General features: G+C 45.2%; 1 protein-coding gene across 2 annotated transcripts in view; it reads right to left on the reverse strand.

Moving 5' to 3' along the window:
- Tbcc (tubulin folding cofactor C) overlaps positions 1-15612 on the reverse strand; it is a 34287-nt gene extending 18675 nt beyond the window's left edge. Inside the window, exon 1 of one of the 2 annotated variants that reach the window (XR_006638613.1) lies at positions 14420-15612. Coding sequence is in view for 1 of the 2 variants with exons in the window: in XM_004649498.2 (XP_004649555.2) it covers positions 14548-15612 (1065 nt within the window). In the remaining variant the exon portion in view is untranslated. Of the gene's footprint in view, positions 1-14386 lie in introns of those variants that run through there. The other variant, XM_004649498.2, reaches the window with a different exon arrangement.
- Between the last annotated feature and the right edge of the window lie 214 nt (positions 15613-15826).

Consider the following 15826-nt stretch of genomic DNA (forward strand, 5'->3'; position numbering starts at 1 on the left):
TCTCTGTATGCAGATAAGTAAACACAATATCTTAAATTTTTAAAAAACTTGAAAAGATGATAGAATAGGTAATGGAATTAAGAGGTCTTCACTTTTCTTTAGAAATTTTTGCAGTGTGGGCTGTAGATGTAGCTCAGTTGAGAGAGTGCTTAGCACGCATGAGGCCATGGGTGTGGCTCAACACCACTAAACCCTGGCATGGACATGCATAACGTTTTCAAAGAGTTCTGCTCACAAAAGTCAAACACTAAAGCACCCATCTTTTTCCTTGGATGTGATATCCAGAGAGACAGTGTCTTACGTTCCTTTATTTATTTATTTATCTTTAAATTGAACCAGAGGTGATGCAGCACGCATTTAATCCCAGCAGAGATAGGAGGATCGCAGTGAGTTGTAGGTCACCCTGAGTCTACATAGCGAATTTCAGGTCAGTCTGGACTAAAGTGAGACCTTACCTTGGGGGAGAAAAAACCCCCACAAGACCAAACAAACAAACAAAAAATTGATTCCGAGGGGGAAGAGATATGATAGAGAATGGAGCTCTGAAGAGGAGAGGAGAGGAATTATCATGTTTTATTGTCTATAATTATGGAGCTTGTCAATAATAAAAACAATTCAGGGGCTGGAGAGATGGCTTAGCGGTTAAGCGCTTGCCTATGTAGCCTAAGGACCCGGATTGGAGGCTCGATTCCCCAGGACCCACGTTAGCCAGATGCACAAGGGGGTGCACGCGTCTGGAGTTCGTTTGCAGTGGCTGGAAGCCCTGGAGTGCCCATTCATTCTCTCTCTCTCTCTACCTGCCTTTCTTGCTCTGTCTGTCAGTCTCAAATAAATAAAGAACAAAAAAATTTCAGGCAAAAAAAAACAAAAACATATTTAGCGGGCTGGAGAGATGGCTTAGCAGTTAAGGCGTTTGCCTGCAAAGCCAAAGGATCTAGGTTCAATTCCCCAGGACCCACATAAAGCTAGATGCACAAGGGGGCACATGCATCTGGAGTTCCTTTGCAGTGGCTGGAAGCCCTGGCATGCCCATTCTCTCTCTCTCTTCCTGCCTATTTCTCTCTCCCATTCTCTCTCTCTCAAATAAATAAATAAAATAAATTTTAAAAATATTTAAGCCAGGTGTGGTGGTGCATGCCTTTAATCCCAGCACTTGGGAGGCAGAGGTAAGAGTAACAATTTCAGATCAGCCTGGGCTTGAATGAGACCCTATTTCAAAAAGCAAAAAATAAAGAGCTGGAGAGATGGCCGAGTGGTTAAGGCACTTGCCTGAGAATCCTAAGGACCCATGTTTCATCTCTCTCGAGTCCCACATAAGCCAGATGCACAAAAGTGATGCAAAATGCAAGGTTGCACATGCAACCTTGGTGATGCAAGTGCCTGGGAGTTGGATTGCAATGGCTGAGGCCCTGGCACGCCCATTCTCTCTCTCTCTCTCTCTTTCTCTAAGTATTTTATTTTTATTTATTTACTTGAGAGAGGGAAAGAAGCAGAGAGAGAGAGAGAAGAATGGGTATGCCAGGGCCTCCAGCCATTGCAAACGAACTACAGATGCGTGCACCTCCTTGTGCATCTGGCTTATGTGGGTCCTGGGGAATCGAATCAAGGTTATTATGCATTGCAGGCAAGTGCCTTAACTGCTATATAAATATTTTTTTCAAGATTTTATTTTCATTTATTTATTTATTAGAGACAGAGAGATGGAGAGGGAGAGAATGGGCACTCCAAGGACTCTAGCCACTACAAATGAATGCAGATTCATACGCTACCATGTGCATCTGGCTTATGTGGAACCTGGAGAGTGGAACCTCGGTCCTTAGGCTTTGGAGGAATGTGCCTTAACCACTAAGCCATCTCTCTAGCCCCCTAATAATAATAATAATAATAATAATAATAATAATAATAATAATGAAGCTGGGCATGGTGGCACATGCCTTTAATCCCAGCACTTGAGAGGAAGAGGTAGGAGGATTGCCATGAGTTCAAATCCACCCTGAGACTACATAGTGAATTCCAGGTCAGCCTGAGCTAAAGTGAGATCCTACCTCAAAAAACCAAAATAAAGGAATAAAATAAAAGTAATAAATAAATAATGAAAATAAAATTTAAAAAATACAGCTGGGCATGGTGGAACATGCCTTTAATCCTAGCAATCAGGAGGCAGAGGTAGGAGGATCACTGTGAGTTCAAGGACACCCTGAGATTACATAATGAATTCCAGGTCAGCCTAGGCTAGTGTGAGACAATACCTGGAAAAAACAAAAAATTAAAAACATATTTAATTAGGCCGGATGTGGTGGCACATGCCTTTAATCCCAGCATTCAGGAGGCAGAGGTAGGATCATCATAATTTTGAGGCCACCTGGAGACTACATAGTGAATTCCAGGTCAGCCTGGGCTAAAGTGAGACCCTATCTCAAAAAATAAACAAAAACTATATATGTATATATATAATTTTTCTTTCTTTTTTTTCAAGGTAGGGTCTCACTCTAGCCCAGGCTGACCTGGAATTCACTATGCAGTCTCAGGGTGGCCTCAAACTCATGACGATTCTCCTACCTCTGCCTCCCAAGTGCTGGGATTAATGGTGTGCGCCACCATGCCTGGCTCTATTTCTAATCTTTAAACATTAGAAAGGGCTGGAGAGATGGATTAGTAGTTAAAGCATTTGTCTGCAAGTCCAAAGGACTTCGATTCGATTCCCCAGGACGCACATAAGCCAGCTGCACAAGGTGGTGCATGTATCTGGAGTTCTTTTGCAGTGGCTGTAGTGCCCATTCTCTCAATCTCTCTCTGCCTCTTTCTCTCTTGCTCTCTCAAATACATAAATAAAACTTTTTTTGAAAAATTAGAAAAATGCTACAATGACTATCATTATTCATTCTCAGCAAATGTGCAATTATTTCTGGAAGGCTAAATTACGTAGGACTGAAATGGCTAATTGCTTCACTGACAGGCTATGAACATTTGCAATATTGACATATAGCTGTCAAATTGCATTTCCAAGAGGTTATCCACTTGCACATATACCAGCAATGTCTGATAGCACTGTTTTCACTTCCTTATCAATACAATGTCTTGTCACAATTCTGGATCTTTGCCCATCTGATACTTACAATATTATCTTCTTTGTATTAATTGTAATTATCTTTCAACCTTCATTTTCTTTTTCTTTTTTTTGTTGTTTATTTATTTATTTGAGAGCACAGAGAGAGAAACAGTCAGATAGAGAGAGAGAGGGCTTCAAGCCACTGCAAAGGAACTACAGACGTGTGCGCCCCCTTGTGCATCTGGTTAACGTGGGTCCTGGGGAATCGAGCCTTGAACTGGGGTCCTTAGGCTTCACAGGCAAGTGCTTACCTGCTAAGCCATCTCTCCAGCCCCCTTAACCTTTGTTTTCTAACACCACCCCCCTTTCTTTTGTGGTAGGGTCTTGCTCTAGCCCAGGATGACCTGGAATTCACTATGTAGTTTCAGGCTGGCCTCAAACTCACAGTGATCCTCCCAAGTGCTGGGATTAAAAGTGTGCACTAACACACCCACCTTGTTTTGTTTCAATTTCAGCTTGCTTTTTTTTTTTTTCTAAAGTCGGGTTTCACTCTAGCCCCGGGCTGACCTGGAATTCATTATGTAGTCTCAGGGTGGCCTTGAACTCACGGTGATCCTCCTACCTCTGCCTCCTGAGTGCTGGGATTAAAGGCATGCACCACCATGCCTGGCTTCAATTTTTGCTATTTTGACTCCATCCTGACTTCTGTATTGTGTTTAGTTTTTTAAATATTTAATTTAAACTTTATTTATTTGAGAGAGAGACAGATACAGAGATAAGGAGAGAGAGAATGGGCATGCCAGGGCCTCCAGCCATTGCAAACAAACCCAAGACTCATGTACCACCTTGTGCATCTGCCTTACATGGTGTTGCAGTCCGGTTCGCATTGCTGGTAGAAATCACCCAACCAAGAGCAGCTTCTGGGAAAAAGAGAGTTATTTTGGCTTACAGGCTCGAGGGGAAGCTCCATGATGGCAGGGGGAAACGATGGCAAGAGCAGAGGGTGGACATCACCCCCTGGCCAACATAAGGTGGACACAGCAACAGGAGGGTGTGCCAAACACTGGCAAGGGGAAACTGGCTTTAATACCCATAAGCTCGCCCCCAACAATAAACTCCCTCCAGGAGGCATTAATTCCCAAATATGCATCAGCTGGGAACCTAGCATTCAAACACCTAAGTTTATGGGGGACACCTGAATCAAACCACCACATTCCGCCCCTGGCCCCCATAAACTGATATCCATACATGATGTAAAATATAATGCATTCAGTCTGACTTTAAAAGTCCCCATAGTTTTTATCAATCCCAAAGATGTTCATACATCCCCATAGTCCAAGATCTTTTAACTGAGCCATAATACCAAAAAATAAACTCAAAAAACCCATAATGGCACAGAATAAATATTCACACTGCAAAAGATGGCATTGGGCATAGCAAAGAAACATTCAACCAATACAAGATTTAAAACAACCAGGGCAAACATCAAACTCTGTAGCTTCAAGTACAGCAACTCTAGCCAGTGACAAATCTTCAAGTCCGATAATTCTAACCAGCAACAAGTCTCTGGCATTCCAATTCCACCCCTCCAGCTAGGCTACTCACAGTCCTGGAAAACTTCATCGGGGCCTGCAGCACCTCGGCAGCCATCTCATGGTCCCGGCATCTCCACTGGGTCTCCACTGCAAGCCACGGTTCATCCTCATGGCCCCATGGGGTCTCTATGCAGGCAACCAGCAAACCCGCTTCACACTGCCCATGGCCATTTCCAAAACACAAGACTGTGTTGCAAACTCAATGACCCTCTTTCCAGCATTTCTTATACTCCACAATACCAGGTAGGTGCCAATTTGTTAATCCAGGGGGGAATAAAGCAGACTTTGAAGAACAGGACACTCCTTGAGCACTCAGGCCCCTTCTAAAGAGTCTACATTCTTCTTCTTGCCCCAGCGCAGGTCAGCTGGCCCAGTCTTATAGGTTATAATCTCTCAGTTGCAGCTGAATGGGCAACAGTTCACCCAAAGATTTTTCTTTCTGTGCCATATCCCTCTGCTCACACCAGTTCATTTCTACGCAAAGCAACCCTGCACAACTTCTCAGGACATGGGCACAAGAGCAAGCCTCTCACACAAACTGCTAGCCCAGTCCAGGTAAAGCTTTTTCTCACCCTCAAAAGCCAAACCTCACAGTCCATAGTTCTTACTGCCTTCAGGTCTTTCAGCTCAGACCAGAATAGTCCATCAAGCTGTACTTACAGCACTGCAAGGCATCTCTTAGGCCAAGGTTTCAACTCCTTCCACATTCCTTTTGAAAATCAGCTCCAAAAGGCCAAAGCCACAAAGTCAGGTGTCTAGCAGCAACCCCACTCCCGGTACCACTTTACTGTTGCAGTCCGGTTCACATTGCTGGTAGAAATCACCCAACCAAGAGCAGCTTCTGGGAAAAAGAGAGTTATTTTGGCTTACAGGCTCGAGGGGAAGCTCCATGATGGAAGGGGAAAACGATGGCAAGAGCAGAGGGTGGACATCACTCCCTGGCCAACATAAGGTGGACACAGCAACAGGAGGGTGTGCCAAACACTGGCAAGGGGAAACTGGCTTTAATACCCATAAGCCCACCCCCAACAATACACTCCCTCCAGGAGGCATTAATTCCCAAATATGCATCAGCTGGAAACCTAGCATTCAGAACACCTAAGTTTATGGCGGACACCTGAATCAAACCACCACACATGGGTACAGGGGAATCGAATCAGGGTTCCTAGACTTCTTAGGCAAGTGCCTTAACTGCTAAGCCATTTCTCCAGGCCCCTGCATTTATTTTTCTTAAATATTTTTATTTAGTTTATTTATTTGAGAGAGAGAGACAGAGGCAGATAGAGAGAATGGGTGTGCCAGGGCCTCTAGGCATTGCAAACAAACTCCAGACTCATGTACCACCTTGTACATCTGGCTTACATGGCTCCTAGAGAATTGAACCTGGGTCCTTAGGCTTCACAGACAAGTGCCTTAGCTGCTAAGCCATCTCTCCAGCCCACAATTATTATTTTAACTTTTACTCATTTATGTGTGTGGGGGAGATCATGCCAGGGTCTCTTGCCATTGTAAATAAACACCTGTCCAGGTTTACATGAATGGCTGAGAAATTAAACTCTGGCAGACTTTGCAAGCGACACCTTTAACCACTGAGCAATCTCCCCAACCCTCCTGTTGTTACCTTGCTAGATTTGATATATCCTAGAAGCCACTTTCAATTCTCTTTTGGAATAAGACAAACATATAGATGTTAAATAGACAACATGATTCTATACATAAAGGACCCTAAAGACTCTACTAGCAAACTGTTAGAGCTGATAAAAACCTACAGCCATATAGCAGGATACAAAATAAATACACAGAAATCAGTAGCCTTCATATATGCTAACAACAAGCACAAAGAGGATGAAATCAGAGAATCTCTCCCATTCACAATTGCATCAAAAAAAATAAAGTACCTTGGAATAAACCTAACCAAGGAAGTAAAGAATCTCTACAATGAGAACTTTAAAACTCTCAAGCGAGAAATTGCAGAAGACACTAGAAAGTGGAAAAACATCCCTTGTTCCTGGATTGGAAGAATCAATATTGTGAAAATGGCAATCTTACCTAAAGCAATCTACACATTTAATGCAATCCCTATCAAAATTCCAAAGGCATTCTTCATGGAAATAGAAAAAACAATCCAAAAATTCATTTGGAATCACAAAAAACCTCAAATATCTAAAATAATACTGAGCAACAAAAATAAGGCTGGTGGTATCACCATACCTGATTTTAACCTATACTACAGAGCCATAGTAACAAAAACAGCATGGTACTGGCACAAAAACAGACATGTAGATAAATGGAACAGAATAGAGGACCCAGATATAAGTCCAGGTAGCTATAGCCACCTGATATTTGATAAAAATGCCCAAAATACTCATTGGAGAAAAGACAGCCTCTTCAGCAATGGTATTGGGAAAACTGGATATATATCTATAGAAGGATAAAAATAGATTCTTTCTCGCCATGCACAAGAATTAAGTCCAAATGGATTAAAGACCTTAACATCAGACCTGAAACTCTGAATCTGCTAGAGGAAAAAGTAGGAGAAACCCTTCAACATATTGGTCTTGGCAAAGACTTTCTGAATACAACCCCAATTGCTCAGGCAATAAAACCACAGATTAATGGCTGGGACCTCATGAAATTACAAAGATTTTGCACTGCAAAGGACACAGTGAAAAAAGCAAAGAGGCAACCTACAGAATGGGAAAAAATCTTCGCCAGTTATATATCTGATAGAGAATTAATATCTAGGATAAACAAAGAACTCAAATAGTTAAATAATAAGGAATCAAACAAGCCAATCAAAAAATGGGCTATGGAGCTAAACAGAGCATTCTCAAAGGAAGAAATATGAATGGCATATAAGCATCTAAAAAAATGTTCTACGTCACTAGTGATCAGGGAAATGCAGATTAAAACTACATTGAGATTCCATCTCACTCCTGTCAGAATGACTACCATTATGAAAGCAAATGATCATAAATGTCGTCAGGGATGTGGAAAAAGAGGAACCCTTCTACACTGCTGGTGGGAATGCAATCTGGTCCAGCCATTGTGGAAATCAGTGTAGAGGTTCCTAAAACAGCTAAAGATTGATCTACCATATGACCCAGCTATAGCACTCCTAGGCATATATCCGAAGGACTCATCTCATTTCCTTAGAAGTACGTGCTCAACCATGTTTATCGCTGCTTAATTTATAATAGCTAGGAAATGGAACCAGCCTAGATGTCCCTCAACTGATGAGTGGATAATGAAGATATGGCACATTTATACAATGGAGTTCTACTCAGCGGTAAAGAAAAATGAAGTTATGAAATTTGCAGAAAAATGGATGGATCTGGAAAGGATTATACTAAGTGAGGTAACCCAGGCCCAGAAAGCCAAGCGCCACATGTTCTCCCTCATATGTGGATCCTAGCTACAGATGATTAGGCTTCTGCGTGAAAAGGAAAATACTTCGTAGCAGAGGCTAGTAAGTTAAAAAGGAGATTTAAAGGGAAGAGAAAGGAAGGGAGGAGTGTACTTAATAGGTTAGTATTGTATATATGTAAGTAGAATGATTGAGATGGGGAGGTAATATGATGGAGAATGGAATTTCAAAGGGGAAAGTACAGGGTGGAGGGTATTACCATGGGGTATTTTTTATAATCATGGAAAATGTTAATAAAAATTGTAAAAAATAATAATAAAAATAAATAAATAAATATAGATACATACAGTATTCAAATATCTTACTATTTGTGTCATGAAAGGAAAAGCATGTCTGAGGCTCAGAGGTCATAAGAACCCCCCAAAAAAAGATTTATTTATTTATTTATTTCTCAAGGTAGGGTCTCACTCTAGCTCAGGCTGACCTGTCATTCACCATGTAGTCTCAGGATGGCCTCCAACTCAGATCAATCCTATCTCTGCCTCCTGAGTACTGGGATTAAAGACATGTGCCACCACACCTGGCTCAAGATTTTCTTTTAAGGGAAACTTTTGTTTTTAATTTAATTTTTAATTTTTTTATTGACAACTTCCATGATTGTAAACAATTTCCTATGGTAATTCCCTCCCTCCCCCACTTTCCCCTTTGAAACTCCACTCTCCTTCATATCCCCTACCCCTCTCAATCAGGAAACTTTTTTTTTTTTAAAGATTTCTTTTTATTTATTTATTTGAGACAGAGAGAGGGAGAGAGAGAGAGAGACAGAGCGTGAGAATGGGTGTGCCAGGGCCTCTAGCCACCGCAAGTGAACTCCAGACGCATGAGTCACCTCATGCATCTGGTTTATGTGGAACCTGGAGAATTGAACCTGGGTCCTTAAGCTTTGCAGGCCTGCACCTTAACCGCTAAGCCATCATGTATGGGGCATGGCAGATGTTGCAGGAAATTTTCCCCCTGGGGAGACGCGGACACAAATCTTCAGCCCAAATAGGGCTCAGATGACAGACCAAAGCACTATTACAGTAATACTAGTTTGGTGAACCAATGAATGTATTTGGGGAGTAGGGGCAGTTCACTTATAGAACATAAAGGGAGGATACTTATAGGAATGTGGAGTCCCCAGAGCAGCCACACTGATGGAGATTCTTGTCAAAATTACTCCTTAAGGGCCAGAGAGACGGCTCAGCAGTTAAGGCGCTTGCCTGCAAAGCCTAAGTACCCACATTTGACTCTCCAGATCTCATGTAAGCCAGACACACAAAGATGAGGCATATACAAGGTTGCTCATGCCCACTAGGTGGCGCAAGCGTCTGTAATTCCATTTCGATGGCTGAGGCCCTGGCACAGGCTCTCTGTCTCCCTCTAAAATTTAAAAAAAAAAAAAATTACTCCTCGTATGACCCTCCTTGAGCCAGTCTTGGGATGCAGGCTTACTTACAAAGCATCAGGACCCCACAGCAGCCACACCCTGCATAAATCTCATTCCACCCTGAATGACAGCTTTCCTATGGCCACCTCTAGATGCTCCTTGTCCCTGTCCAGGAGCGTGAGACCATAGAGGAGCACTCCAGTGGGGCTGACTACACTCCTTCCTCAGCTTGGGGGTGAGGGTTTGCTTACACAGCACAAGACCCCAAAACAGCACTTCCACTGGGCTTAATATATCAGGGTTTCACCCATGGATGCTCCTCCTTCAGCCTGGGGTTGAGCCTGAGTCCCTAAAGCAACACTTCATTGGGGCTCAGTATATCAGGATTAACCCTGTGGATATTCCTCCCTCGACTTTGGGTTGAGGGCTTATTACAGAGCATGGAGAGTCCAGAGACACCACCTCAACGGAGGTCACTGGAGCTCCTTGTTCCTAGATCTTTTCCTCTATCTCCTCCCTGAGGCCACGAGATCTTATGTGTTATTATTACATATAGCTGGGGAATGGGTGTGCCTAAATCTCAAGTGGGGGTCTAATGACCCTCCCCAACTTTTTCTGGTGAGTTGACCCAGCAGCTGGTTTTGATAAAGTTGGTAATAGTTGTTTATACCTTTCAATGAAGAGGAAATTTGCCATATGACAGAGTATTCACATGCATATACCAAACAAAAATAAATTATCTTACAACTTTCCACTTAAGAATGCCAGACATCCAGGGAGGTCCCTAATGCCCCAAAACATTACAGGCCATTGCCGAGGACCTTGGTTTCCCACCAGGAAGAGATGATGAGACCCTATTTCTGAAGACTCCACATACTTGGGCTGCAAGGCCACTGAGAAATCCTGCTGGAGCTGAGCTGAAAACCTCCTCCATGTAGACCAGCTGACAGAAAGCTGGAAGAAGCCATTCTACATGTAGTTCAATGGGAGAAAGAGAAATCACCAGTGAAGATACTCAACAGTGGACACTGCAAGCCTTATATTTGGCCAGCCAGGCCAAATGAGCCAACGGGTGCAATGTGCACATCTGTTATGGGGGAAACCAACTGCCCTCTAATTTGACTGGAGGCGTGCTCCATGGGAGGGAATACATCCCTGTTACTGAAAACCTACAACAGGGGTAGTCATGAGCCCTAGGGGTGTAGCATCTGCTGCTGTCTGGCTAAATGGATGTACTATGCTCACCAAACTGCCCAGTAAGCACTTCTCTTAATGTTCACACCCTTCTATTAATGCTGCTCTCACTTTTGTGTCGGGAGCTGCAGCTGCTCTTTGACCTTGGGAGCCAAGGGTGGTCTCTAATCTCTTAATACAAAGGCCTTATCGATAAGGTGCCTGATACTAAGGCATTGTTAAGTATACAGCCTAGGTGGAGTGGGCGTCAGACACAGAGAGATTAACATACGACCATAGGCATTGTTGAGAAAGTTTTATCTTCTGTATATAAGCCTGTGTCTGCCTGAATAAACCTGAGCCGTGATCAGAACTTGTCTTGGCTCCATTCCTTGTGTTCTTCTCTCAGGTTCATTCCCGCTCCCTCCTTCGGGGTCTGTTTTTTTCGACCTTCGTGCTACAGGCCGGCACACTTTTGGTTGGAGAAGATTAACTTTTCAGATGGCAGTGACCTTGAGATGAATCAGAAGGTACCATGGTGTTAAGAAAAAAGGTGTGCTCAGCACTGCAATATCTCAATCACACCTTCCAAGGCTCAGGATCCATTGCAGAAGAGGTTGTGGAAAGAACGTAAGGGCCAAAGGAAAGGTAGGACTCTTTACAACATGCTCCTCCAGACACAAAATGGTCTGGATATCTATGACCTCGCAGTGCCTGATACTACCTACACAAGACCATCATGATAGGTGGAAAAAATGATGACATCAAAATAAAAGAGAGTGATTGAGAGGGGGAGTGGATATGGTGGAGAATGGAGTTTCAAAGGGGAAAGTGGGGGAAGGGACGGAATTATCATGGGATATTGTTTACAATTATGGAAGTTGTCAATAATAAAATAAAAATTTTTTAAAAGAGGGAGAAAAAAAAATAAGAATGCTGGACAAGCCGGGTGTGGTAGCCCAAGCACAGCACTTGGAAGGCAGAGGTATGTGTATCACTGTGAATTCCACACCACCTTGAGACGACATAGTGAATTCCAGCTCAGCTTGAGCTAGAGTTAGAACCTACCTCGAAAAAACAAAACAACCAAAAAAAGAGCTGGACAGTTTATAGAACAGAAAGACAAAACAAATCTTAACAGTGATGCATTGAAGCAAAATGAATGGAAAAGTTAAAACAGCTTTGTTTGCCTCTAATCTTTTAAAAACATGTTTATTTGCAGCCGGGCATGGTGGCACATGCTTTTTTTTCAAGGCTAGAGTTTCACCTGGAATTCACTATGTAGTCTCAGGGTGGCCTCGAACTCACGGTGATCCTCCTACCTCTGCCTCCCGAGTGCTGGGATTTAAGGCGTGCGCCACCACGCCCGGCGGCACATGCTTTTAATCCCAGCACTCGGGAGGCAGAGGTGGGAGGCTCTCTGAGAGTTCAAGGCTTGCCTGAGACTACATAGTGAATTCCAGGTCAGCCTGGGCTAGAGCAAGACACTATCTCAAAAAACAAACACACAAAAAAATTTAATTACATGTTTATTTGCAAGGAGAGAATGATTGCACCAGGGACTCTATTGGCTGCAAACAAACTCCACTTTGTGCATGTGGCTGTGTGTGGGTACTGGGAATGGAGCTCGGGTCCTTGGACTTTGCAGACAAATGCCTTAGCGGCTGAACCATCTCTCCAGCCCCTGTCCAATCTTTTTATTATTATTTTTTATGAGGAAAGCTAGTAGCATAATTGCGATAGAGAACTTAATTCAAGCATCTTACCCTGTTTCAAAATCAGCTTCAAGTGGTAAAGATGGGGGTCTAGGGCCAGACTAATTGATTTTCAAATTTCCACAGCCCACCATTTAAGCTGTGACCTGGGGTCAGTTTTCTCACTTAACAAAAATGGTGTTAGAGGGCAGGATAGAAAGCTTAGGTGTTAGGGCATAAGCCTTTAAAACCAAAGGATCAGCTGGGCGTGGTGGCGCATGCCTTTAATCCCAGCACACAGGAGGCAGAGGTAGAAGGATCACTGTGAGTTCGAGGCCACCTTGAGCCTACATAGTGAATTCCAGGTCAGCCTGGGCTAGAGTGAGACCCTACCTCGAATAACAAAACAAACCAAAAAAAAAGAAAAAGAAGCCAAAGGATCCAGGTTTGACTCTCCAGGACCCACATAAGCCAGATGCACAAGGGGGCACACTCATCTGGAGTTCATTTGCAGTGGCTGGTGGCCCTGCCGTGCCCATTTTTTCTGTCTTATAAGTGTGTGTGTATGTATATATATACTTTATAAAAAATGGTGTTAGCAGAAACTACATCATGCATTTTTAAAAAGTGTTAATTGTGTTGGAGAGATGGTTTAGCGGTTAAGTGCTTGCCTGTGAAGCCTAAGGACCCTGGTTAAAGGCTCCATTCCCCAGTGCACAGTAAGCCAGATGCACAAGGTGGCACATGCATCTGGAGTTCATTTGCAGTGGCTGGAGGCCACAGTGTGCCCGTTCTCTCTCTCTCTCTCTGCCTCTTTCTGTCTAAGAAAAATTTTTAAAAAGTGTTTTTTTTTTTTTAATTTTTAAATTTTTATTAACATTTTCCATGATTATAAAAAAAAATCCCATGGTAATTCCCTCCCTCCCCCCGACACTTTCCCCTTTGAAATTCCATTCTCCATCATATTACCTCCCCATTAAAAAAGTGTTTTTTTAAAAAAAAAACACTTTATTTATGAGAGAGAAAAGGGCAGAGAGAGAGAGAAGGCCAGAGATAGAAAGAGAGAGAGAATGGGCACATCAGGGCCTCCAGCCACTACAAACTCCAAACAGTGCCACCTTGTGCATTTGGCTTATATGTGTCCTGGGGGATCAAACCTGCAACTTTTTGTTTTTTGTTTTTCGAAGTAGGGTCTCACTCTAGGCCAGGCTGACGTGGAATTCACTATGTAGACTCAGGGTGGCCTCAAACTCACAGCAATCCTCATACCTCAGCCTCCCAAGTGCTGGGATTAAAAGCATGCACCACCACACCCAGCAAACCTGAGATTTGTATTTATTTGAGAGAAAGAAAGTGGGCGCGCCAGGGCCTCCAGCCACTGCAAACGAACCCCGGACACATGCGCCACCTTGTGCGGCTTACATGGGTCCTGGAGAGTCGAACTGGGATCTTTTGACTTTTCAGGAAAATGCCTTAAACCGCTAAGCTATCTCTTCAGCCTCCAAATCCGAGACTTTAAAATATATATATAAATATTTATTTATTTGAGAGAGAGAGAGAGGTGGGGGGGGGCACGAGGAGGAGGGGAATGATGCGCCAGGGCCTCTAGTCACTGCAAACTGCGGATGCATATGCCACTTGTGTTCTGTCTTACGTGGGTACTGGGGAATCAAACCTGCACTTTGAGCGCTGAGCCATCTCTCCAGTCCATATTTTGACGGCTTAAAATGAGTGACTTATAATACTGTCTGTGGCAATGTAAGTGCACAAAGATTGATAGCCATAATAATGATTTCAGCCTTACAGTAAAATTTATGTGCCTCTTGGGGTCCATCCAACATTTTGTATACAACATCGGATTCCAACAAGCCACAACCAATGAGAAGTCTTGCCACAGCTCTGCTGAGTACATTAGTGAAACCCTTAAGGGGGGGGGGGCTGCTAAGATGTTTTTCTTTGGGTGGCAGGCTTGATACTTTGAATTGTGTACTAACGGACTCCTATTGAAAACGAAATCCACCACACCCTTTTCGCTTGCTTCAAGCTAGCAGTCAAAATAGCAAAAAGAAAAAAAAAAAGTTAACACACCATGATGAATTTAATGTAACTTACAAGCAAGCAGGGTGTTCACAAATTCAAGCCTCAAAACAACGCGACAGCCAGCAGTAAACCGGAATGCCACGAGAGGTTGTCATCCCCCAGAAGGAAAGGATTTGGTAAGGACAGAGAATGACAACCGCTTAGTCCCACTGGATCTCCCGCTCCTCTTCAGGAAGAATACTCCAGTTTGGGGAGGGCACACCTCGGGCTAGCCAGTTGAAATCGTCAACGTCGTTCCAGTTATTTTTGTTCCTATCTAAACCAGAGCCCTGGAAGTCCTCGTCCATCCCCGGGTAGCTCCAGGTGTAAGGAGCGAACTGGATGCCGCGGCAATCCTCCACGATGGCCCTGCAGGTGACCTGCAGGAAGACGCGGGTGTCTCTGGTCGTGTGGACGCGGAGCTGTTGGCAGGCCACGGCCAGCACGCAGTCACTGCAGTCCTCCAGGAACACGGACGTGGACACGGGGCCGCAGAGCACCTTGCAGCGGAGGGCCCTGGCCAGCCGCAGAGTGTTGGGATTGCCATACAGTCTGACAGTGCAGTCGCTCAGGTCGGTCAAAAGGATGTCGCGCTGGCGCAGCTCCTCGGCTCCCTTCTCCAAGACCTGGGACTGGAGGTTGGAGAAGCCACAGGCCCAGCTGGAGGCTAAAGTCCCCGCCTCTGGCGAGGGGCCAGGCGAAGGGCTCACGATGCCTTCAGCAGCAGCAGCAGCCGGGGGGCTAGATGCCTGGTCGGCAGGGCTGAGCACCGCAGCCTCCTTTCTCCGGGTCTTGAAAGCGAAGCGCTTCTTGGGCTGCAGCTCGTGGCGCCGGTCGGCCAGGGTCGCCTGCAGCTGCGCCAGCGCCTCCTGGCCCTGTCGCAGATCGTAGGGGGCGAGGAACACCACCGAGTCGTTGAGAAGCTTCCGCAGGCCCTGCAGCCGGGACGCCGCCTCCTCCAGCCTCTCGGCCGACTCTCCCGGGCCGCCCCGCAGCAGCTCTTCGACGGCCGCGCGCTCGCGGGCGAAGGCCGAGGCGAAGAAGTCGCTCTTCTCCTCGGCCACCGCCTGGCTCTGCCGCTCCTGCTTGCGCTTCTCCACCCCCAGCTGCCGCTCCTGCTCGCGTCGCTGGAGCCGCTCGGGCACCAGGCTCGGGTCCCGCGGGGACTCGGTGGCCGTCGCCCCAGCAGCGGCGGCTGCGGCCACCGAGCAACTCACAAACTCCATGTTGCACTCGAAGCTCCGTCCACACCTCCCGCGGCCTCCCTTTCCTTAGGGCGCGCCCTCCGCGAGGCCTCCCACCAACGCGCCCCGTGATTGGTCGGCCGCGATGACGTCAGAGCCGGACTTCGGTTCTGCTCGCCTATTGGTCGCTCGGTGTTGGAGGTGGGCGGGGCTGACTGACAGGCGGTGGCGGCGGCGGCGCGGGGGGGGTAGGTGG

The sequence above is a fragment of the Jaculus jaculus genome, chromosome 8, assembly GCF_020740685.1.
Source record: "Jaculus jaculus isolate mJacJac1 chromosome 8, mJacJac1.mat.Y.cur, whole genome shotgun sequence".
Lineage (NCBI taxonomy): Eukaryota > Metazoa > Chordata > Mammalia > Rodentia > Dipodidae > Jaculus > Jaculus jaculus.